Raw genomic sequence first — 26,454 nt, 5'->3', positions numbered from 1 at the left:
TCTGGACCTTGTGCTGACATATGGCATTGAGTGTAAATAAATATTTCCTCATAACCCTGTCTTGTCTGACCATTTTTTTAATAACCTTTGAGTTTAATTTAACCGAGTACTCCACACCTGAAAGAAATTTTCATTATAGTAGATTATTATCAGACAATGCTGTAACAACCTTTAAACAATCTGTTCCACTTTTAATTTCTTCATTATCACAGAAAAACACAATGGAGGGCATTAAGTTTGCTTGTTCCCCTTCACAAATTGATTCTCTTGTTCATACGCACGTGGACAAAATTGTTGGTACCCCTCGGTTAATGAAAGAAAAACCCACAATGGTCAAATAAATAACTTGAATCTGTCAAAGGTAATAATGAATAAAAATTCTATCAAAATTAACAAATGAAAGTCAGACATTGCTGTTGTGTTCTGCTGTTTGCCAACTTCCCTGGACGTGGCAGCGGGAGGAAAATTGATGAAGAAACAAAGAGACGGATAATACGAATGTTAACAAAAGAGCCCAGAAATTTTTTTAAAGAGATTAACAGTGAACTTCAAGCTCAAGGAACATCAGTGTCAGATCGCACCATCCGACGTTGTTTGAGGCAAAGTGGACTTAATGGGAGACGACCAAGGAGAACACCATTGTTGAAAACAAATAATAAAAAAGCCAGACTGGAATTTGCCAAACTACATGTTGACAAGCCACAAAGCTTCTGGGAGAATGTCCTATGGACAGATGAGACAAAAGTTGAACTTTTTGGCAAGGCACATCAGCTCTATGTTCGCAGATGGAAAGATTAAGCATATGAAGAAAAGAACACTGTCCCTACTGTGAAACATGGAGGAGGTTCTGTTATGTTCTGGGGCTGCTTTGCTGAATCTGGCTCAGGGTGTCTTGAATCTGTGCAGGGTATAATGAATTCTCAAGACTATCAAGGGATTCTAGAGAGAAATGTGCTGCCCAGTGTCAGAAAGCAGGTCATGGGTCATGGGTCTTGCAACAGGATGACCCAAAACACACAGCTAAAAACACCCAAAAATGGCTAAGAGGAAAACATTAGACTATTCTGAAGTGGCCTTCTATGAGCCCTGACCTAAATCCTATTGAGCATCTTTGGAAGGAGCTGAAACATGCTGTCTGGAAATTACACCCTTCAAACCTGACACAACTGGAGCAGTTTGCTCATGAGGAGTGGGCCAAAATACCTGCTCAGAGGTGCAGAAGTCTCATTGACAGTTATTGGAATCGTTTGACTGCAGTGATTGCCTCAAAAGGTTGTCCAACAAAATATTAAGTTAAGGGTACCATCATATCAAGTTATTTCTGTGACCATTGTGGGTTTTTCTTTCATTAACCGAGGGGTACCAACAATTTTGTCCATGTGTGTAGTGTTACTTCTTCATTGCGTGGTGCATTAGAGGATGTAGCCCCTTGAAAAAGAAGGTAATTATTTATAGGAGGCTGGCTCCCTGGTTTAATTCAGAGCTGCGTACTTTAAAGCACAGTGTTAGAAAATTGGAGAGAAAATGGCACTCTACACACCTAGAGGATTCCTACTTAATCTGGAAAAATAGCCTACTGTATAAAAAGACACTTCGCCAAGCTAGAACAGCTTATTTCTCATCATTAAAGAAGAGAACAAGAATAATATTAGGTTTCTCTTTAGTACAGTTGCTAAACTTACACAGTGTCATAGTTCTGTTGAGCCATCCATTCCCTTAGCTCTCAGCAGTCATGACTTTATGGGAGTCTTCTTAAATAAAATTGATGCAATTAAAAACAAAATTATTGGCATACTCCTGAAGATGATTTCTTCATCCTCAGCAAGCAAGACAACATTGGAAGTAACTGTAGTACCTGATCTGTGTTTGGACTCTTTTGGTCCTGTGGAGCTTCCTGAGTTATCAGAAATATTAGCTTCATCTAAACCTTCAACTTGTATGTTAGACCCAATCCCAACCAAATTATTTAAGAGTCCAGGGTTAATTGTGGAGTACCACAGGGTTCAGTACTTGGGCCAATTCTCTTCACAATAATAAAGTAGAAAACCTTGGTGTTATTTTTGACCAGGACATGTGTTGGAAACATTTAAAATACTTAATAGGGTCTGAATTGCTATGCTCAAGTTATGTTTAATAATGTGTGAAATAAAATGTATTGTGTAACTTAGTGGCCTGCCTAACCGGCCTCTGTGTGTGTTTGACTTAGATATAATTTGCCCGGCAACAGTGAAGATATGGGAACATACAGTTCAACTGACATCTGATAAAGTGTATGTTTTTTCTTTGCCTGTACACGCCTTGCTTTTGAATAAAGACTGCTGAAGCTGGGGAGGAGATCAGAAGCGTTCGTGGTGAGCAGCAACGGGGCTGCAGCGTTTCTCCCTGGCTGGCCAGGCAAACTTAACTGCGCAGTCTTCGTGTTTTCTTTTATTATTTAGATTTACTAAATAATAAAAGTAAAAATAATGTGAGATAGGAATTTTGGGTTTTCATGAGCTGTATGCCAAAATCATCCGTATTAAGACAATAAAAGACCTGAAATATTTCAGTTAGTGTGCAATGAATCTAAAATATGTGAATGTTAAATTTTCATCATGACATTATGGAAAATAATTAACTTTATCACAATATGCTAATATTTTGAGAAGGACCTGTATAGCAGGACTTAGCTTTACCAAAACAAACGAGCACGCAGGAGTTCTAGGTAACAAACTCCAACACATGTCATTTAAATCCCATATTAAACAGGTTTCTAGGGTTTCCTTCTTTCATCTCCGGAACATTGCCAAAATTAGAAATATCCTGTCCAGGATTGACGCTGAAAAACTAGTCCATGCATTTGTTACTTCAAGGCTGGACTATTGTTATTCGTTACTATCAGGATGTCCACAAAATGCAGTTAAAAGCCTTCAGCTGATTCAAAATGCTGCAGCAAGAGTTCTGATGAAAATTAAAAAGAGAGATCATATTTCCCCTACTTTAGCTTCCCTTTATTGGGTCCCTGTTAAATCCAGAATAGAATTTAAAATTCTCCTCCTCACATATAAAGCCCTTAATGATCTAGCTCCATCATACATCAGAGATCTGATTGGTCCATATGTTCCTAACAGAGCACTTCGTTCTCAGACTGCAGGTTTATTGGTGGTTCCTAGAGTCTCTAGAAGTAGAATGGGAGGCAGATCCTTTAGTTATCAAGCTCCTCTCCTGTGGAGCCAGCTCTCAGTTTTAGTCCGTGAGGCAGACACTCTGTCTACTTTTAAGGCTAGGCTTAAAACTTTCCTTTTTGATAAAGCTTATAGTTAGAGTGGCTTAGGTTATCCTGAACTATCTTCCTTATTTCTTACCTCCATCTTCTTCCCTCCCTATTGGATGGAGTAAGTGGGAGTCAGGTTTAGCCTAAACCGGCTCAGTTATGGTTGAGGTGCAAACACACCCTCCATTTCTGCTACCTGTATGACCCCTTCTCTTTTCCAATGGTTATGGTCAATCTGACAGAGAGAGGTATCCCAATCCTTGTGGTTTTTAGTATAACAATTACCATCAGTGGGCTCTAGATGGACAAACTGTCTACTTTTAAGGCTAGGCTTAAAACCTTCCTCTTTGATAAAGCTTATAGTTAGAGTGGCTTAGGTTATCCTGAGCTATCTCTGTAGTTATGCTGCTATAGGCTTAGGCTGCTGGAGGACATAATGACCACTTTCATTCTCTCTGCTACATTCTTATACTACTCTCCATACTACTCTCTTTGCATTATTTTCTGTTATTTCAGCTTTTAACTTTATGTTCTCTCTCTTTTCTCTTCCTAGAAGCTACACCGGCGTGCTGGCCTCCCAAACTTATGATCCTTTTCTGCTTTTAAAATATTTATCATTATGCTAATTACAATAGTTGTGTGTTGGCAAGAAACCTCCAGCAGGCTCCGTGTGCAGGGGTTCACTTCTTGTTATTTGTTATTTTATGTGACGTCTTGAATGGTTTTAAAGATTTAAAGTACTTCACATAGTGTGTGTGTGTGGTGGTGGTCTTTCTAAGACATATATGAGGCACATTCATGTAATTAAAATGATCAGCATTAAGCTATAATTATGCTTAATGCAGGAGCTAGACAGCGTGTTTGGATTAGATGCAGACATTGTAGAACTAAACAAGTTTGAGCTGGCAATCATTATTTTTTCTCAGGTTTGATTCACTGATGTCATTCAAGTAGTTCTTTGCTGTAATTCAGTACAAATATCGCTCAGGTATGTAGACACTCTGTGACTACCACAGCACTGTTGCCATTGTTATTTGGACATGTGGTGAGTGCCTTCTGGGTATATATACTAATTTTCATATGTATTTAGGGGTGGGCACCAGGTGGTCTAGGTTTATACTTGACGAATTGAACAAGACACAAGGGTGCCCCCATCTCCCTAGTCATGTACCTACAAATCTTTGTAACTTGGTGCAGACTGCGCGAAGTTGGAGGTGCAAACATTTCACGCACAAATAAATCCCTTCTTAATGATTAGAAGAAAGAAAGTAACAGAAAAGAAAAACAACAAACAAAAAAGGTAAGAGAAGCAAATGTGAGTTACAGTGTTAGATTGTATGCATTAACTGTGTAGAAAGGTTTTCATAGATTTTTTATTGTTAAGTGTCCGAAATAGTATCGAGGTACAGTTTTAGACCCTTTGCAAAGATGCAAAGAAGTGGGATCTCTGAAGGAAAGGTGTGTGGCGAGATGTCTACGTATGGTTGCTGACATCTGAATTTGTTTGTGCCCGGCTAGTTTCAGGAATTCTCCCTTCCGCAAACTTTTAGAATGAAAGCTGCACACTCTTTTGTACATGATGCCACTGATCACCTCCCCAGCAGTTATAAGCTGATTATTTCCTTCATTCACCCTCAGATCCTTCTGTCAGCAGCTACAGGTCCTTCTCAAAATATAAGCATATTGCAATACAGTTAATTATTTTCCATAATGTGATGATGAAAATTTAACATTCATATATTTTAGATTCATTGCACACTAACTGAAATATTTCAGGTCTTTTATTGTCTTAATACGGATGATTTTGGCATACAGCTCATGAAAACCCAAAATTCCTATCTCACAAAATTAGCATATCATTAAACGGGTCTCTAAACGAGCTATGAACCTAATCATCTGAATCAACGAGTTAACTCTAAACACCTGCAAAAGATTCCTGAGGCCTTTAAAACTCCCAGCCTGGTTCATCACTCAAAACCCCAATCATGGGTAAGACTGCCGACCTGACTGCTGTCCAGAAGGCCACTATTGACACCCTCAAGCAAGAGGGTTAGACACAGAAATAAATTTCTGAACGAATAGGCTGTTCCCAGAGTGCTGTATCAAGGCACCTCAGTGGGAAGCCTGTGGGAAGGAAAAAGTGTGTCAGAAAACGCTGCACAACGAGAAGAGGTGACCGGACCCTGAGGAAGATTGTGGAGAAGGGCCGATTCCAGACCTTGTGGGACCTGCGGAAGCAGTGGACTGAGTCTAGAGTAGAAACATCCAGAGCCACCGTGCACAGACGTGTGCAGGAAATGGGCTACCAGAAACAGAAACAGCGGCAGAAGCACCTGACCTGGGCTACAGAGAAGCAGCACTGGACTGTTGCTCAGTGGTCCAAAGTACTTTTTTCAGATGAAAGCAAATTCTGCATGTCATTCGGAAATCAAGGTGCCAGAGTCTGGAAGAAGACTAGGGAGAAGGAAATGCCAAAATGCCAGAAGTCCAGTGTCAAGTACCCACAGTCAGTGATGGTCTGGGGTGCCGTGTCAGCTGCTGGTGTTGGTACACTGTGTTTTATCAAGGGCAGGGTCAATGCAGCTAGCTATCAGGAGATTTTGGAGCACTTCATGCTTCCATCTGCTGAAAAGCTTTATGGAGATGAAAATTTCATTTTTCAGCACGACCAGACACCTGCTCACAGTGCCAAAACCACTGGTAAATGGTTTACTGACCATGGTATCACTATGCTCAATTGGCCCGCCAACTCTCCTGACCTGAACCCCATAGAGAATCTGTGGGATATTGTGAAGAGAAAGTTGAGAGACTCAAGACCCAACACTCTGGATGAGCTAAAGGCCGCTATCGAAGCATCCTGGGCCTCCATAAGACCTTAGCAGTGCCACAGGCTGATTGCCTCCTTGCCACGCCGCATTGAAGCAGTCATTTCTGCAAAAGGATTCCCGACCAAGTATTGAGTGCATAACTGTACATGATTATTTGAAGGTTGACGTTTTTTGTATTAAAAACACTTTTCTTTTATTGGTCGGATGAAATATGCTAATTTTGTGAGATAGGAATTTTGGGTTTTCATGAGCTGTATGCCACAATCATCCATATTAAGACAATAAAAGACCTGAAATATTTCAGTTAGTGTGCAATGAATCTAAAATATATGAATGTTAAATTTTCATCATGACATTATGGAAAATAATGAACTTCATCACAATATGATAATATTTTGAGAAGGACCTGTATGCATGTTTGCCTGTCTATAAGCCTTAATACTACTCATCCATTCCAGCAACAGTGTTGGGCAGGCTGTAAAAGCAGAAATAGAGCAGCCAAGGATTGTTAACTAAAATGATCCCTTGAATCCTGTTGTAAGACCATGTTAGACTTACTAGGTGAATGGAGAAGCTGGGATATGACTTGTTCCTCTGAGTGAAAAGGATTTTCCCCATTGAAATACATTTTCTCTGAATGGGATGCACAGACATGAAACACTTACTGAAAAGAATAGGACTCTGTTCTCATTCTGAATCCCTCTGGTGATTCCATAACCTACTTCTCATACTTGATCATTAACATGTTTTTCAGGCCACTAGTGAAGCAAGAACTGATTTTTATTATTGGGGCTGTATACAAAGTGATCAACAATAAACAACAAATAGTAAACAATTTAAATTATTATCCTTTTTTGTAAATAAGACACACACACATGCTTACAATCAACAGCTCTGGTAATAAATAATAATTCTAATAATTCTAATAACAACAGAATGTGAAGTATGACCTGTTCAGAAGGGTTGCCAGGAGAGAGCATCATTCCTCTAAAAAGAAAATAGCAGCACAACTCCAGCTTGTCTGTCCATCCTGTACCAAATCTTCTAATCCAGAAACAGGTGGAAATCATCTAAACAGTATAACTCTGGGGTTTACAGAAGACCACACAAACTGGCAACTTTATCACACTTCCTGTTGATCTTTAAAATGCTTATGTGCAATGCTTACTTCCTGTCCTTGTGTTTCCCAACAGCTTTGAGTTACTTGATTGCTTCACATTGAGTTTACCCTCACTGTATATTTTCATACTTCCTTTGTCTAACTTGATAGATAGCAGAATGTCAAATCTGCAAATCACAGCTTGGCTTTCAGCTAATAAAGAATATGTGAAAGGTTTTGTCTTATGTTTGTGGTCATAGGCTGAAGAGGTTACCTATAAGCAGCCCCATTTTCAGTGTTTCAGTGAAGCACAGGAGCAGCAGGCCAGAGAGGCACAGGGGTAGACTGAGGGCACGGAATCAGAAGTGCTGTGTATGTATAACTGCTTAAATAAAGCTATATAAAGTTACATTTACAGGTACACCGTAAACAATTAGAATATCGTGAAAAAGTAAAACGTAAGTAAAATGTTTTAGTCAAACATTTCAGAAAGAAAAACTACTATGTTATATAGATTCATAATACATAAAGAGAAATATTTCAAGCCCATAGTTTTGTAATTTTGATTCAGATAATAAAAACACTAAATCCAGCCTCTTAGAAAATCAGAATATTACATAAGATCAATAAAAAAGGATATTTTAAACAGAAATGTTGGCTTCTAAAAAGTATGTTCATTTCAATTCACTTAATACTTGGTTGGGGCTCCCTTTGCATGAATTACTGTGTCAGTGCAGCATGGCAAGGAGGTGATCAGCCTGTGGATCTGCTGAGGTGTAATTGAAGGCCTGATTGCTTTGATAACAGCCTTCAGTTCATCTGCATTGCTGGGTCTCTCATCTTCCTCTTGACAATCCTCTATAGATTCTCTATAGGGTTCAGGTCAGGTCAGTTTGCTGATCAATCAAACACAGTAATTCCATGGTCGTGGACCCAGCTTTTGGTATCTTGGGCAGTGTGGGTCAGTACCAAGTCCTGCTGGAAAATGAAATCAGCATCTCCATACAGTTTGTCAGAAGAAGGAAGCATGAAGTGCTCTAAAATGTTCTGGTAGATGGCTGTGTTCACTGTGGACCTCAGAAAATACAGTGGACCAACACCAGCAGATGACATGGCTCCCCAAACCATTACTGACTGTGGAAACTTCATGCTAGATTCTGCAACGTGGATTCTGTGCCTCTCAGCTCTTCCTCCAGACTCTGAGTCCTTGATTTCCAAATGAAATGCAAGCTTTACTTTCACCTGAAAACAGGATTTTGGACCACTGAGTAAAAGTCCAGTTATTTTTCTCCTTAGCCCAGGTAAGATGCTTCTGACGTTGTATCTGGTTCAGAAGTATCTTGACACGAGTAATGTGGCATTTGTAGCTGATGTATAGGAGTCATGTGCAGAGGCTCTTGAAGTGTTGACTCTAGCCTCAGTCCACTCCTTGTGAAGTTCCCCCCAAATTTTTGAATGGATTTTACTTCACAGTCCTCTCAAGGCTAACGTAATTCCTCTTGCTGGTGCACCTTTTCCTACAACACGTTTTCCTTCCACTCAGCTTTCTATGAATATGCTTGGATACAGCGCTCTGTGAATTACAAGCTTTTTTTGTAGCAATTGTCTTTTGTATTTTACCCTCTTTGTGGAGGATGTCAGTGACTGTTATGTGGACATCTGTCAAGACAGCAGTCTTCCCTAGGATTGTAGGCCATAATGTAGTCATTGGATAATGTTTATAAACTTTTAAAATATCTATCTATCTATCTATCTATCTATCTATCTATCTATCTATCTATCTATCTATCTATCTATCTATCTATCTATCTATCTATCTATCTATCTATCTATCTATCTATCTATCTATCTATCTATCTATCTATCTATCTATCTATCTATCTATCTATCTATCTATCTATCTATCTATCTATCTATCTATCTATCAATCTATCTATCTATCTACGCATGTAGATATACACAAACATTTCTTTACAGAAGCCCATTGACTTTAAAGAAATGTAGTTAAATGGATGACAACGACTTCCTTTTAACGATGCAGATAATTATGTATTACACTAACACCAACCTCCAGCCTTTATTTTCTTCCTCCCTGTACATCATTCCTCTTTTGGACTCCACTGCAGGGGCTGCTGACGCCTTGTCGTCGACCAATGACATGCTGTGTTTCCAGTGCGCTGGAAAGACCATCCAATAATAAGAGGCTCGCGGGGCGGGATATTCCAGAGCTATCACACCTCCACACACAGAAATCTGTGGCGTCGCAGAGCCTCATTGAAACGGACAGGAGCCTGGACTAGTGACGCAACACGGGACAGGTACACTGAGATCCAGAGGCTGGGAGGCTGTTTTCTGTGGAGACAGGGACACAGCACGATAACTACTGGAATGGACGTATAGGAGTGACGGACAGCAGAGCCTCTCCTTCCGCTACCTGACAGCTCTACCGCAGCCGCGAACATGTCGACGGTAGAACCAGGCGGTCAGTGCGAAGAAGGGGGGTACGGAAGGGCTGCCAAGCGGCCAAAAATGGAGGAGTCGATACTGGAGGAAAAGGAAGACAGAGCGGAGGATGAACTGGAGGAGGGGGAGGACTCGGACAGCGGCTCGCTGCCTGGTAACGGGGAGGTGGAGACGGACAGTCGGGCCCGGTGGAGTGGGAGGCAGTTCGGATCAGGACGAAAGGTAAGAAGAGCAGGGATGTTATAACCTAACGGTACCAAACAGCACCGCATAAGGTGGCGTGTGCGCGCGCGCGCGCTCCATGGTTTGCTGCTGTTGTCGCTCAGAGAGCTCCGCAGCATCTCCAAGCTGGCACACACTGGCTCCTCCATGGAGGCACACTGCATCATCCAACAGGCTGACGGAGTCGACATCCAGGATCCAGAAAGCGCATACCATTTTAGAAGCCAGCTGGGAAGGTCCTGGTAGTCAGGCCTGCATTGTAAGGAAAAAAACTGTAGTGACAACTTGTTTAACGAAGCACCGAATCCGTTTTTGGCTGTAAAGTAGGCAAAGCTGTACAGGTGAAGATGGTGTAAAGTTACTCTGAACTCACCAAAACCGCACGGAGTTATAGGTAAATATCACATTTTGATAATTAAACACTCATAAGTGCTCTGTTGGTATACTATACACACTGGTAGTTACCAGAATAAGAAGAGGAGCTGTGGTCAGTGTTGGTGAGATCCAATCATGAGATTTTCACATGCTGTAAAGACAAGATAACTGAAGCAAACCTAGAGCAGAGCAGTTCTGTATATGTCACAAAACCACAGCATAGTTTCCAAATTGTGTCAAATTAGGTTCCTCTTAGGCTGTGGACTTTGTTCTCATGCAGATCAGCTGTGTCTGAAATAAAGGTAAATATATATCCTCACAGTAAAGACATTTAAGAGTCAAAAAGCTGACACATAAATAGAAATCTTGATTATATTGGAGATTATTGCTCATAAACATTATATCACCTTCACTTAAATATGAAATAACATTTTAATTCAAGAAGTAAAATAAATGCTTTAGTAAAGAAATAAAAACCTCCTTTATTAACTAGTTTTCAATTCAAACATATCTATCAGATAAATCAAACACAGGCAGTTTTTAAAAAGGTTTGAAAATCTTCAGTGTGGGTTTGTTCTTGTGCAATAAAATCATTTATATCAGGTGGCTTTTTAGGTACATATACCAGAGGTACTAGAGGTACTAAAAACTGTTCAGGACAACACATAGCTGTAGACCTGTGTTTTTTATAGTAGGATTAGGTTGAGGTTTTATTTAATTCACATTTATTCCAGTATATTTACCTATGGTTACTGCAGACTGCCACTGCTTTCCATATAGTATGAGTTGACTTCTGAAGGCCTGTTGTAATCAGTGATACATGGTGAAGAGTGCAGCCAAATGACTAAATACCAGTGGTTCAGTTTATAGTGGAAGAACAGATAGAAGGTAAAACATTCTTTGTTTGAGATGGCAGAAGTCAGGAGGGGCCCCGGCCTCCACTCGTCACCACTGACTCCTACATCATGTTCTTTACAAAACAAGGATATTTCTAGGTTTTTTAAAATAGTGCAAAAGCTTTCTTTCTGTCTTATAATAACCGTATTTTGTTATTCGGAAACATCAGCATATGGCCTGTTGTTGGTGGCTAAATATAACAAACTGAAGAAAAATAACCCCTGTAAAAAACATTGTGGTGCAACATATGGAGCTTTGTTGTAACATGGGAAGTTAGTGAAGGGTAAACCTTTCAGATTATTCAGTTATTTTGGTGTTTCACCCACAGTGCTTTGCAAAACAGGGTAAACAACCATGCACACCTACACACTCAGTCCTAAGGGGAATCTAAAGAGATCAATGTACCTAAGATTCATATTTTTGGACTGTGAGGGCAAGCATGAGGACATGGAGAGAACATACTCGATGCTGAAATGCTCCAGGTTGGGATTTGAACCCAGGAACTTGGTGTTCAACGCTTTTTACAATTAATCTCCATGTCTTGGTAGGTCTGCAGTTGGTCCATCCTCTCTCCATGTTCAGATGATGGATTGATCAGAGCTCTGTGACATGTTCAAAGCTTGGGATATTGTTGTAGAACCTAACCCTGCTTTAAACGTCTCCACAACGTTCTCCCTGACCCTGCTGTGTTCCTTGGTCTCCATGATGCTGGTTGTTCTCTAATGTTCTCTAAAGAACCTGAGGACAGAAACAGAACCGCTGCAGTTAGACTCTGATTCAGCTTGACTCTGTTTACTGATTAGGTGACTTTTGAACTCAATTAGTTGCCCAGAATTGTATCTAGGTGTATTAGAGTAAAGGGAGGGGAATACCAATGCATGCCTGACTTTTCAGATTATTATTTCTTAGATATTTCGAAACAACGTTGTCTTTCCTTCCATTTCACAATATTCACTGTGTTGTGTTGGTTTTTGAAGCTTGAGGAGTACTGTGACAAAATGTGAAATTATTCATGGGGTGTGAATTCATTTGCGAGGCATTGATTCTAAAGCCAGATAACTGATTGTAAAGAATAGTTGGTGGTTTTGTATGAATCATGCTGCTACTATGCAGAGACACAGAAACAATGCAGACCTCTGATTGGTCAGAGATACTGGTTTAAAGACATTTCAAAGCCCTGCAACCAGTTTAGCACATGCATCTTTATTAGTGTCTTTCTCTCATTCAAGAGTGGATTAACATTAAACAAGTAATGCTTCAACAAGCAGGATCAACTCGTTGTTGTGTCATCATGTTATATTGAAGGGTTTTTAGGAAACTGTGGTGCTAGAGATGTTTCATAAGATTAACTTAGCTCTGATGTTCAAAGGAAATGTATGTTCAAAACAAACACTGGCTTCTGCTTAAATATATAATCCATAAACATAACACAACATTCACATTTATATCCACTTTTTCTGACTGAATATTACACATTGTCCCAGTACTACAATTATAAGATCAGATTAAAACAAATGAAGACAATAAAAACTTTGGAAGTGCAGTTAAAAATTCTGGTGACCATTATTGGTACATTCTGCAATCACAGTTTAGTGTTTTTGTTGCTATTTAAGGCTTTGATAGAAAGGGGAACAAATAAGGTCTTGTAGCGGTCCAAGCTGCATGCAGGAACTCCGGGGCACCAACCTGAGGGCAGAAGCTGATACTTTAGTGTGGTCTGAGATCATTTTCTGGGCCTGCCTGGTTAATGGTTTCCTTAAATATGGTCTGAAGAGAGGGATGCTGCTTGACTCCCATCAACTACATCGCTCTTTGTGTGAGCCAGATGAGTTGGGCCTTCATTTGGACAGTAAAAGAGCAGCATCGCCTTCTGTCCGACACAGCAGGCCCTCTGGCTGTGGAGGAAGTGCAGTCGCTGCTGGACCCTGGTGCAGACAAACCTAACCTGGACAGTATTACCAGGTATTTGTATGCATCCACTTGGGAAATACTGTGATTATGGATGAAGACTGGTAAATGGTCTCCAACTGGCTTCGGTGTAAAGTTCCTTTCCTGTGTTTTTTGGACATTAAGAATCAGGAAATGTTTGTCACACCACTGGACAAAACTTTGGGTCTGCTATCTGTTGGTCATTGAATCTGATGGATCTGTGTTGAGGCAGAGAATGGCTGAATCAGAGAATTGAAACATTTAGTTGTTGGGTGTGTTACAGATGCAGTCATTGGTACATAGGGTGAACTGACACACCTCTGGGATGCACCAGAGCTAATGGTGAGAGGAGTTTTCCACTGAGATGGTACTATGTGGGTGTCCAAAGACTTCTAGAAATCTGTCCTCCAAGCAGGTGTTAATTCACCCGCAAAGGTTCTTAATAGAAAAGCAGAGATACCATGTGGACCTTTGGCCTTATTGGTGTTAACCTGCTTGAACACATTTTTTACAGATAAACTCAATCATGCGTCATTCCTTCACAAACACATCACCAAGTACTGAGTCACGTTCAGCAGAGAAACCATGATGATTAAACTGTCCATAAAAAGCATTCGGTTCATTTCCTTTGGCCAGTTCATCCACAGCATAGATATAAATTTGTGGGAAAGTTTCATGTTTGCAGCTATTTCCATACCATGCCATAGTCCTTTTGAGTTCATAGATAACAGATTTTCCTAAATGGCCTTCTCATGTTTTTAGCTTCTGATTCATCTTCTATTGAAAGATTTTTGATTCTAGGTAAACCTTATTCTTGATAACTTGGTTTTTTTCTGGTTAATGCAGTCTTTTACCTCCCTTGTGATGTAAGGCCTGATGTCGGGGTAGATCTGTGGCAATGTCCCGATTTCGCTCCACAGAGAAAGTGTCCCAGTCTGTGGAAAGAAAACAGCATCTCCATGCTGCCAGCAGACCAGATGTGAAGTGGTTTAATTTGGCATTTGCTTCTTTTCAGAGCTGTTTTGTATGTGGGGATGAGATGGATGATGTTATGATTGGAGTTGGACAAACGTGGTTTGGCTATGGCTCTGTAAGCGTGTTTCATTTTGCCCTAGCACTTATCTAGTGTGTGACTTTGCGTGGTGGCACAATAAACATACTATTCAAAGCCAGGTAGTGCACTATTTAAGTTGCAGTGATTGAAGTCTCCCATTATGAAGACTGGAGTAATAGGAGTGTGCTGGAGTTGCTATTGGACACAGTCTGCTGCTAGTGCTGCAGCCCTAGAGGGACTGGCTCCAGGAGGAACATAGGTGGAGCAATGAATAATGTTGCTGAACTCATGGGGAAGATAGAAAGGCTTGAGAGTCACACACAGCAGATCAAGATCATTTTATAATGGAGACAAATAAACAAACAACTTGATGAGGTAATGCATACTGGAAGGGCCTCCTCAGTTAAGTGTCAAACTCCTGGAGTCATTTGGATTTAGATGTTATCAGCCTAGCCTAATGTCTGCAAGCCTCATGCACACAGCCAGCCTGCCTAATCAACCTGAAGCTAATGAGGCTTTGCCGACGTCGCCGTACAGCCCCCTGTTTGGAAATGTAATAAAGAATGAATGTGCAGCAGGTTTCATAGGTAAGGGTCTAAGGATAATTTGGTTTGGTTGCATGGAATCCCACAGTTCTCCTGGTATGTCTTTATAACATTACGGTCAAGATGCCTCACTGTCTTACTGGGGAAGATGTTCTCCACACAGAAGTGTATGTAGCCTGTCAAGCAATCAGTCATGGCATAAATATTGTTACCATCCACTTCAGGCTTTAATTCCAGCTTTTTCTGACCACCTTCTCACTGCTCCTCTGCTCACAGGTTCCTTGTGAACAGTGGGTGTGTGGGTGGAGGTGAGAAGTGCCATACCATGGTCTGCTTTTCCTTTTCAAGGACGAGTTGTATTCATCTCTAATAACTGCACAGAGGAAATTCAGTGTTGTATGTTCAGTTGGAGAACGGTTGACAAACTGTTGGCAGGGTAGCCGAGAGAGATTAGGTCCATGGATCATTATCAGAATCAGAATCAGCTTTATTGCCAAGTTCGTACATACAAACAAGGAATTTGACTCCGGTACACTTTGCTCTTTTGTTTTGTTTTTGCATTACAGAATATACATATTTACAATGTACAATATACACATATATAAATTAAAAGGTGCATTTGCAACATCTGTATGCTGTTGTTTTGTACTCTATTGAATGTTCAACAGAGAAACAGCCTGGGGGAAGAAACTGTCTCTGTGGCGTCTGATTTTAGTGAACAGTGCTCTGTAGCGGCGGCCTGAAGATAAAGCTCTGAGCAGTTTATGTGCAGGGTGTGTGGGGTCTGCAGAGATTTTAGCAGCTCTTTTCCTGACCCTAGACCTGTATAAGTCCTGGATGGAGGGAAGGTCAGCCCTGATTATTCTCTCTGCATTGCTGATTATTCGTTGCAGTCTGGACCTGTCCTGTTTGGTGGATGATCCAAACCACACTGAGATGGATGAAGGCAGGACAGACTGAATGATGGCAGAGTAGAAGATGACCAGCAGCTCCTGTGGAAGGATGAACTTCTTGAGTTGCCTCAGGAAGTACAGTCTCTGCTGGGCCTTCTTTCAAACAGTGTCTATGTATGAAGACCATCTCAGGTCCTCAGAGATGGTGGTTCCTAAGAACCTGAAGTGGTCCACGGCCGATACAATGTTGTTGAGGATGGTGAGGGGGGTGTATGGGGGTGGTGTTCTCCGAAAGTCCACCACCATTTCCACAGTCTTGAGTGGGTTGAGTTCAAGGTAGTTCTGACCGCACCAGTGTACCAGCCGATCCACCTGCTGTCTGTATGCAGACTCATCACCGTCCTGGATCAGTCCAATGACAGTGGTGTCGTCTGCAAACTTCAGTAGTTTCACGGACGAGTCTGATGAGGTGCAGTCATTTGTGTCATTATGTAACTGAATCTGTTTCTGGCCTCAGAGGTTCTCTGGAGAACATCAGAGAACATCCAGCATCATGAAGACCAAGGAACACAGCAGACAGGTCAGGGAGAAAGTTGTGGAGAGTTTAAAGTGGGATTAGCTTCTACAGCAATATCCAAGCTTTGAACATCTCCCAGAGCTCGGTTCAATCCAACATCTGAGCATGGAGAGAGGATGGACCAACTGCAGACCTACAAAGACATGGACGTCCACCTAAACTGAAAGGCTGGGCAAGAAGAGCATTAATCAGAGAAGCAGCCAACAGGCACTTGGTTACTCTGGATGAGGTGTCCCCCACTCAGTAGGAAGAATCTGTTGAAAGGAAAACCCCTGGTCATGCACTGCACAATCTGTGGTTAAAAGAAGGTCACACTAAGCCTCATTTTTAGTTTGCCACGTAGGACTTGTGACAAACACCAGACTAAAAAAATGTGAAATATATGGCAGAAAATAAACATAATCCAGAACTTAAATCATCATGGTGGCAGCATGATGCTGTGGGGGTACATTTTTTTTTATCAGGGACAGGAAGCTGGTCAGAGATAATGGGACGACAGTGAAGCGAAATTCAGGACATTCCTGGATGGAAATCTATTAGAGGCTGCAGAAGACATGAGGCTGGGGTGAAGGTTCACCTTCCAGCAGGACAACCACCCTGAACTTACAGCCACAACTACAATGAGATGGTCTAGATCTAGGCATATTTATTTGTTAAAATGGCCCGGTCAAAGTCCAGAACAAATTAAATTGAGAATTTGTGGAAAGACTTGAGGGTGGTTTATAGACACTCCATCCAGTCTGACTGAGCTTCAGCTGTTTTGTATAGAAGACTTCTGCAGATGTTTAAAACTGGTAGAGACACACCCCAAAACACCAGCAGCTTGAACTATTGACTCAGGGGGCCTGAATATAGTCCAGTCACAGCACACTTTTCAGAGTTTAACTGATAAAAAATACATTAGAAAACCATGTTTATTTACCCTCCGCTTCACAATTATGCACTATCCTGTGTTGTCTGTCACATACTAGAAAATCCCAATAAAACACATTGTTTGTGGTTTGTAATGTGACAAAAAGAAGTTCACGAGGTGTGAATACTTTTACAAGGTGCTTTATTTGTCATTATTTCGTGGCAGTAAAAGTAAGAAATGGACACCGAGTATGTCAACCTGAAGTACAACATGGTATGAAAATAGCTGTAGTGTTTGTGGTGATTGTGTTTAACTGTGTTGCAGGATAATGGCGAGGACTCCCATCTCATATCTCCTAGTCCGGTGGTCCATGTCCGGGGTCTGTGTGAGGCTGTGGTGGAAGCAGACCTCATTGACGCCCTGAAGAAATTTGGACCAATATGGTAAGACAGAACCCATTGTGTGTGTGTGTGCGCGCGTGTGTGTGTGTGTGTGTGTGTGTGTGTGTGTGTGTGTGTGTGTGTGTAGCAGCGAAATAAAGAGAGATAGAGATCATTAATTATCAGCCAAATGTACTGACAGGTCCAGAAATTTATTTATTCAGATATTTATTTTCAACATATTTTTCATAAATATGATAAAACAATGTTTTTAGCAGTTATCTTGACATTTGAAGGTTGTCTAAATGAATAAACAAATCCATTTTTGATATATAACCATGGCAACCTCAGCTGGGCAGCTGCTCAGGAGCATCTCAGTGTAGGCTTTGTAACCGGAGATACGTGAAAGCACTGGCCTGTTGGTTCTTAAAGGAAATGAGAAAGCAAACCACAGACCACTGCAGTCAGATTAACGTCGATGCTAAAATCATGGATTCATTTAAAAGCTCAGTTCTGTTCCAGCCGGGCATCTTCTCCAGTTGTTAGGTAATGTCTCACAGACGGACTCAGCTGCTCCCCGACTTTCAGCTGAACACACAAACACTGACCGTCACTTCCATCTAACGAATGGAAAACTTAGAGAGGCACCGATCCCAGTTTTGTGGCTGATTCCTGGTCTCGATTTTTTCAATCTTGAAGCCACTGGTTTTATTTCAGCTGGTGCCGTTTTGATTATATATCATTATATATGAATATAACAGCTTTTAAGATATGTTGTTTCTGCTCTGTAATGGTATGATTATATAACACGAAACAAATCAATGAATTGAAAACCAGGTGTTATATGGACATAATAGAATTTTGTGTGGCTTTTCTCTAATTCACACATGATCAAACTACACACAGCTGCAGATCCAGGTTTTCTTTAGGATCTTAGTCATAAAAAAGTCCTGAATTTGCTCAATGTTTTGGCTTTAGAAATTCCTAAATGCCCCCAGATTTTCAATGCTAGGTCTTGGAAGGATATTTGGGTAAGTCTTACACTTGTAAGTCTATTCATTATTTGCTTACCATTAATTGGTAACATAGTTGCAAAGGCACTCAAGTCCTTATGTTGAAAAACTCAAATTTTGTCATTATGTTCGAAATAGCTCGGACCCACATACAGCAAACACTCAAGAGGAGGAAGTAAAACAAAGATTGTTTATTGAAGATATAGTCAAGAACGGTACAGACGAAATATCTCACTATAAGGAGAGAAGTGAAGAGAATTTATGAGTACGGGTAACGGAGGGAAAAACGAAACTAAGAGCAAATAGTTATCTTGATACTGAGATCGGCTTATCGAGTTATGATGGTCAGGTCACCAGGTGGAATGAGATTCAGGATCCAGGTCTTAAGCAGGTATATCCGTAGAGAGTTCACTTGGTGCTGTTCTGTGGAACTCAGGTTGCAGTAAACAAGTTTGAGGTGCTGTGGCTTACGTTGGAGGGTGGACAGGGTACGCTTGTAGCTTCGCTCAGGAGACAAAAGAGACAAACACAAACCCAGATCCTGAGAAATTTAAGTTGATAAAGTTGAATTGATCTTGCTTAACTTATGAAGTAAAGGAAACATGTTAAGTATTTAAGTTACTTTTCAGGTCGCTCCAAAATGTTAATCCTAGTGGTCTTCATAAGGTCTTAAATATCTTGGTCTTACTGAAACTTGCAGAAACTATGAATCATATACATACACCCAGTAATATTTAGATACATCTCATTTAGCACGTAGCAGAGAAGCCACAAGCCTCGGGTTTAATTCTGGCTAGAAATGTCATCACTGTTCTTATCAGAAATGCTAGAGCTCAATTCCTACCGCAAATATTTAAGGTAAATAAGATGTTTATAGATATAGATACAGAGATGTGAAAACTATTCTACCGCTTACAGATTTATGTTGTTTGACTCACTTAAATGTTCCCGATGATCCAGCAAATGTTATCAAATAAACATAATCTGAGGTGATACAATAGAGCAGGTTTTTAAGTGATGGTATCGCCCGACTTATTTCTTTGGTTCACTAGCTACACCCAGGCCTGAATACTGTCTGGCCAGTAGAATAAAGAAACCTCTTTAATAGAGCCTGTCTGACAGCATGAAGTAGGCTAATATATGTCGCAACGCAGCATATCATGGCGTCATCTAAAGAAATTCAAAACCAAAATCAATAAGAGTTACAAAGGATGGATTATAAAGCCATTTCTAAGGCTTTGGGACTCCAAACCACAGTTACAACCATCCACAAATGGAGAAAACATGGGAGAGTGGGGAACCGTCCCAGGAGTTGATGGCACACCAGAATTACTCCACCATCTCACCAACAACTCATCCAGGAGATCAAATAAGAACTGTGTAAAAATGGCCTCCATGGGAGGGTTCCAAGACCAGAACCACTGTTGACCAAAAGAACACAAAGGGCCGTCTCACATTTACAGAGAACATTTTGATGATGTCCAGGACTTCTGGAAAAATGTTTGGTAGACTGATGATACAAAAGTGGACCTTTTTGAAAGGTGTGTGTTCCATTATATAACATTATTTCAGAAACAATGATCCCAAAGACACCAAGTCCACCTCTGCAGGGCTAAAACAACAGAAAAACAAAATGAAAGATTTGATTTGGACTTACAGTTAAGCCCAAAATATTCATACCTCTACATTTTTTTTACTCAATCAAGAAGTTTGTTTCTAAATGGAAATAAGGAAGGTTAACTGTCAAACGATAATAAAACCATGTAAAAGGAGTCTCAATTAATAAGAAAATTATTTATTTATTTTTATTGACATTTTATTAAAAAGCAGCATGTTGAAATGTATCTGTACTTTTCTCGGTTATTGCTATCAACCTCTTCCTCTAATTGTTGACCATCTTTTTAATCAGATTCAAGTCGTTACTCTGGCTGGGCTGCTCCAGAACATTAATATTACTTCAAGGCACATGACATTTATTGGTCACATTAAAAGATCACTTTAAGCCTAAAGGTGCCAGGTGCATGATTAAAGGCTTAAATGTAAATCTGATTGAGATGCTAAACTGGGCATTCATGCTTGAAAAATCTACAATGTTTTTGTATTAAAATAATCCTGCAAAGCAGAGTGGGTCAAAATTCCTCCACAGTGATGTTAAAGACTCATTACCAGCTTTCACACTTGAAGGCACCTGTTGCTGCCAAGGGAGGAACAACCTGTTAATAGGTTTAGTGCATGGTTACTTTTTCACATAGAGCCAGGTTGGTTTGGATTTTGGGAGAGGAGAGGAGAGGAGAAAACCCATAATCTTGTGATCATTTCACAGCGTTTGCACCGTGAAAGTGTAATCCTGATTACCAAAGGAACCTCTTCTTCTTAAAAAGATCTGCTAATGAACTACAGGATTTGTGGTTGTTTATATATATAGCTTTCCATCCAAATGTGCCTGCTAAATGAAAGGGTACTAACTCCTTACCAGGACCTTTTTTATGCTGTAAATCCCAACCCTGTTCAAATGTTTTTGCCCTGGTAAATGCAGGGCAGTAAGGATGGCCCCAGAAAACTACCCTGGTTCCTGGAGAAGGAAGCTGTAGTGGAAACGTGCCAACAAGGTGGCCTTGAGCCTTAGTGGTTCATGAGTTGCTCCTAAAAATCCTAACCAATCTCCTTTCATCAAAGGTGTCAGTTTGGGCCAGATGGTCAAAACTTGGGCACAGCCGTGTGTTCTAACAGGACAGTAATCCTACAGACGTATCTCAACTGGCTTTGGAATAGATAATGCAGGATAAGACCCCGAGTGACCCAGTTGTGTCGGGACAGAGCTGAATACAGGCGGCTTGGGACAGTTTGACAGTCTGAACGTGGTCCATCGTGGGACACATTGAAGGACCATCTACTAAAATAATGTGACCCTCCTCAAGCAGCACAGTTACCTGGAAGACTGTCGGTTAAAAACCCCCAAACAAAAACATAGCGCTATGATGAGTGCTGCTGTCAACTAGCATACAACCATTATACAGCTATGTGGAGTGCTGTAAAGACAGGACTTCAGTTCAGATACAAGTTTTACTAACAGGAAATGTCCTCAGCAAAAACCAGTGTTCCCTCTCACTTCATTAATCAGCTGATATCAGAGAACTCTATTGGTCAGTAAGTGTCTCTCTGATGTGAATTTATTTTTTTATGTTTTCTGTACTGCTGAACTCAATGTGGTCACCATTTTATACGATTACTCCTGCAAAGAGCAAAATATGTATTTGTGGATTTTTTTGGTTAAAATTACACATAGCAATCTGCCTAAACTAAACATTTAAATCAGATGTTAATTAACCTATTTCTTTTTCATTCCAAACCTGGACAAAATACTGAATGTCAGGGCTCCCTGACAGTCTTTTAGCCATAATGTCTGGTTTGAAGTTTGCTGTGGACTCAAATGCAGACAGGAGAGAGGCCAGTGCATGGTGGAGTGATGGTTTATTGATGAAGATTCAGGATCAAACAAACTTGAGAAATAAGGAACAATACAACAAGGAAACTAGGACTAGAAACCATGATGGAAACTGGGAGATTAAAATATTTGGGAGGTTGATTGCTAGCATGATTAGGAAAATGAATGCCAGCTGTGTGGAAACTTGCAGAGGAAAACTGAGGGAAAATAACTAGAATAAACAGAGTTCAAGGAGTCCATTATGTTCAAAATTGCCTTGTCTTTTGTTAAATTATTTTAACTTCCTTTATTTTCAGGGGGAAGTGTGGTTCCATAAACCAATTGTTAACAGGTTGCCTGTTAAAATGCATTAAATGTATATTCAGAGGTTCCATTGTGTGTTGGAAGGCCAGATCTGTGCCAAGAAAACAACTAATTTAAATGAACTCTGCTATTTCTATCGTGTTAAAAGTATGTTGATAAATATAAAATGTGTCCTGCAACTTGCAAAGTGACATTTATCCAGATATTATTGGGGGTGTATTCATATATTTGAGCCTTTATAAATAATTCTGAATCTGTTTGGATCAGAGAAAATTCAAACTGCTTCCTAAAAATCTTTGTAAAATGTTTTTTGTGATGAACGATTGAACTGCACTGGTAAAAACCCAACGTAAATATGAGTGTATGTAAACAGTTGAGATTTTGATATAAAATTAGCAAGTGATCTTGCTTTTAAAGTGGCAGAGATCAATTCATCCACAGGTTTAGAAACAGCACAACTTCCAGACAAGACATTACCCCAGCTCTGTAACCTTCACAACATTAACTTATTTATCTACACTGTGGTTTGAGATTTATGTTAAAAACTAGTTCACATAGCCAAGTGCCTTGAGACTGGTGAATCGGCCTTATGAAGAACAGTTTTACAGAAGGCATTTTCACACATGAACACCAAAGTTGTTGTGGACAGTACTCAGAAAGTGTGGTCAATGTGCCTTAACTCACCTACTGCTGTGTGCCCTTGTGACATTGTTATCAGCCCCATATTGACCAAATGATAGATTAGGTTGAAATGAGTTGGGAAATACAAAAACACATGCAATACGTAGCATATGGTCTTAGTCAACAGTTTGAAAAGAGAGAAGCACCTTTATGTTTCAGTTACACAAAACATACATTTGGTATCAACAGCTCAGGGATAACGGCTTTCATTAGATCATAACATATACTGTATACAGTATGCAGTAGAGAAATAAAACGTGTGCACACACTGTTAAAATAGGACGTTTTTGTGATATAAACATATGAGGTTATGAAAAATCATTTCCAAACTCATTACAGGTAACAAATATAAAAACCTGGTTGCATACAGTTGAACTAGTATGTTGTTGCAGCACCTTTTAATTTATTTTTAGCATTCAGTCTTGTTTAGTTCACGTCTACCAACAGTTATATGGTATTTATACTGTACATTTCACCTGATAAACAAACATATATGTTTGAGGAAAAATTTATTTATAAAAACTGCAATAACCTGGTTGCAGAATGCACACACCTTTTAACTGAACTGTTGTTAAAGCACCTTTTGATTCAATTTCAGCATTCAGTCTTTTTTGGTAGAAGCCTGCCAGCACCCTACACGTTGACTTGCCCATTCTGCCTTACAAAAGTTCTCCAAACCTCTTAGACAGCCTTCTGAGTTGCAGCCGCTCTCTTAGTATAGACATACACTACCGGTTAAAAGTTTTAGATTCACTTTCTAATTTAATGGGTTTGTGGTTTCATGACTATTTACATTGTAGACTCTCACCAAAGGCAAGAAACCTATAAATGAACACACATGTACACATGCAGTAAACAAAAAGTGTGAAATAGATCTAAATATTTTTATATTTTAGATTCTTCAAAATAACCAACCTTTGATGACTGCTTTGCTCTCTTGGCGTTCTCTCCTTGAGCTTCATGAGGTGGTCACCTGAAATGGTTTTCCAAAGAGTTTTGAAAGAACTTCTTAGAGTTTCACTAAGAGACGGCCACAGGTTAATATTTTAGTCATCACAGCAAAGACCGGCTACTTTAAGGATTCTAAAATATATTTAAAGTTCTTTTACAATTTTTTGTTTGCTACATAATTCTATATGTGTTCATTCACTGTTTTGATGCCTTCAGTGAAAATCTACATATAATGGAAATAGTCAAACATTAAGAAAACCAGTAAATGAGAAAGTGCGTCTAAAACTTTTGACCGGTAGTGTATGACGAATACTATAGTACTAACCATTCTTCAGTTTCTGTCTATTGGTAGCCTTCCTGTGCAGTTTCTCTAATATGTCCTACATTTTAATCAAGGTACCAATGAGTGTCTACATTGCGCTATTTAGGATTGTCCAAATTATTTTAGCATAATTGATACTAAAAAAAATACATTTTTAAAAAACACTGATTTGTATCAAAACCAACAGAAACTGATCCATTTCCATGCCCTTAAGCAGCCACAGAGCTTCACACAGCAGCGCTGCAGACACCCAGACACTTAACCCGGTCCCTCCATGAAGAGGGACAGCTGAACAGTCTTACCTAAGCTGTAAAGCATGATAGCTTTTGTGACCCTCTCTAGCTGACAAGATATGCAAAAGTGTTGTTTGGAGGTATTTTGCCTATAAGACATAAACAGGAAAAGCCAAAGGATAGGGTCCTCATGCTAGAAATTTATAAATGTCAGTGAATCTCTAGTACGTGCAACAATGAAACAGTAAACATACTGGATGCCAACCCTATCTGTTTAATCTATAATATTAGTTACGGATAGCTCCATTACAATATTATGTTTGTCTAAGTTTCTGCAGTGAGTCTTTTCAGATTGCGTAGTAGGTTTCCAAATTGCTTGCTTCTACTGCAGGTACGAAGGAACACATAAAACATGCATCAGCAGATAGCTCTGTTGACTACATACTTTGCTACTAAATAGTGAAGCGTTGAAATTATCAGCATACCATCACTTCTCTGCTCAGTGGTAGAAGTACTAGCTGCTTTTGTGTTTAATAATTAAATAAGTTAAAATCAACAAATGGTGGACCAGTCTGAAGCTGGCAATTACTATAGTTAAGATAGGATCTTCAAAGAAAATTGACCAGAAACACAAACTGAACAGGGCTTCTACTAAATTTATTTGCATGGATCAAATCCTTGTCTACATTGTAAAAAATATTTTGTATTCATCCCTGAGAAAATCTATTTTGAATCGAATAATACTTTCTGTTGCTCCATGGGAACATTTATTTTTCTAAGTTAGTGCTGAATTGCCACCTACTTTTCTGGGTTTGCCCTAATTAAGAGAAAATGCCACACCCTAACTTGTAATGTTTTCTGCTCATTATGAGAAAGAACTGTATGCTTTCAAAATGTTTGGCTGTAATATTGAAAATGGTACTGAGTGTTTTTCTTAGTATGGCAGAGACGGAGTTCGAGACATCAACTCGAGTCGCACTTAAAGCGGAACAACCTGATGTAAAAGTATAACCTCGCCCCAAGACAAAGTTTGAAAATGCCACCAATGTGGGTGGTGCCAAGAGACACTGAGGGGCATGGCCAAGTGTGGGGATAAGCAGAGAAGGTTGAACAGGGGTGTGGTCAGGAGGACAAGGGAAAGTGGCAGCTAGCTTAATTTGACATATTGAAACATGGAGATTGAGCAGAGCGACGCTGGTAGATTTTTCACTCCCCTCGTCACTAGAGGTTGACAGAGGCTTAATGAAGCCCAGCGGGCCTGAGCCTTACCAGTTCCAGCTGCTGGCTCAAGGCGCTAACTCAGTGATGCCCAAAGCCGGCGTGACTGAGGTAGTGAAGGACAGAATGAGTCCAGCTTCTGAGTGGTAAAATGATGTTAGCAGCATCATTGCTAGCATGGGCTAACATTCAAAGCAGTAAAAAACATTAAGAGAGTTTATATTTACATTCAGATTTATATTACCTCAAATAAAACATATAATTGAAGATATAAAGAATAAAATGTTATGATCATGCCTGCAATTCTAACTCCTGACTCGCTACGGTGCATGAGTCTGAGTGAGATGGTTTTAATACCGAAACACGAGGCTGTGTTCCAAGCTGTACCGTTTGAACCAAAAGGAAAAATTGTTTTAATATGAAAATTCAACTGCAGTAGCCACCGTTCATCCCCAATAGGGAAGCACTAAGACTTAAGCAAGTTTACATGGAAATGTCAAAAATTCCACAGAAACATAAAGATACACCTTAAGGCCCAATTTATACAGTTTATCTGCAAAAAAAGTTGATTTGGGGTTGAGTTCCACTTTAGGTTGCAAATATAGAAGACTTGAGACTCGACTTAGACTTGTGCCATAAAGGGTTGAGACTTGACTTGGACTCGTAGTTTACAAATTGAGGCTCATTAACAGCTTTTACCTCGTATAATGAAGAGTGAAACGAAGTCAATATGTGAGCCACAGACTGGAGCTGCTGGGCAGGTTTTACTTCAGCCAGTAACTTGGTGGATTGACTGGTGGATTATTATGGGATGTTAATGACGTTACCTGTAACTTCTCAATAATGACTACTCTCTCCAACTGAATGCTGTGTTAAATGACTTTGGATGCTTTCAGAACAAAATAAACTTAACTCTGACA

The 26,454-nt window shown here is 40.0% G+C and overlaps 1 protein-coding gene across 1 annotated transcript in view; it reads left to right on the top strand.

Moving 5' to 3' along the window:
• The first annotated feature begins 9,248 nt into the window (after positions 1–9,248).
• LOC124858738 (heterogeneous nuclear ribonucleoprotein L-like) overlaps positions 9,249–26,454 on the top strand; it is a 49,772-nt gene continuing 32,566 nt past the window's right edge. The window contains exons 1-2 of the mRNA XM_047350928.1: positions 9,249–9,865; positions 17,313–17,431. Coding sequence (XP_047206884.1) covers positions 9,641–9,865; positions 17,313–17,431 — 344 coding nt within the window. The 5' untranslated portion in view covers positions 9,249–9,640. The remainder of the gene's footprint in view (positions 9,866–17,312; positions 17,432–26,454) is intronic.

The sequence above is a fragment of the Girardinichthys multiradiatus genome, chromosome 22, assembly GCF_021462225.1.
Source record: "Girardinichthys multiradiatus isolate DD_20200921_A chromosome 22, DD_fGirMul_XY1, whole genome shotgun sequence".
NCBI classification, from domain to species: domain Eukaryota; kingdom Metazoa; phylum Chordata; class Actinopteri; order Cyprinodontiformes; family Goodeidae; genus Girardinichthys; species Girardinichthys multiradiatus.
The sequence above is the reverse complement of the archived record's forward strand: the minus strand, read 5'-3'. Positions and strand labels throughout refer to the sequence as shown.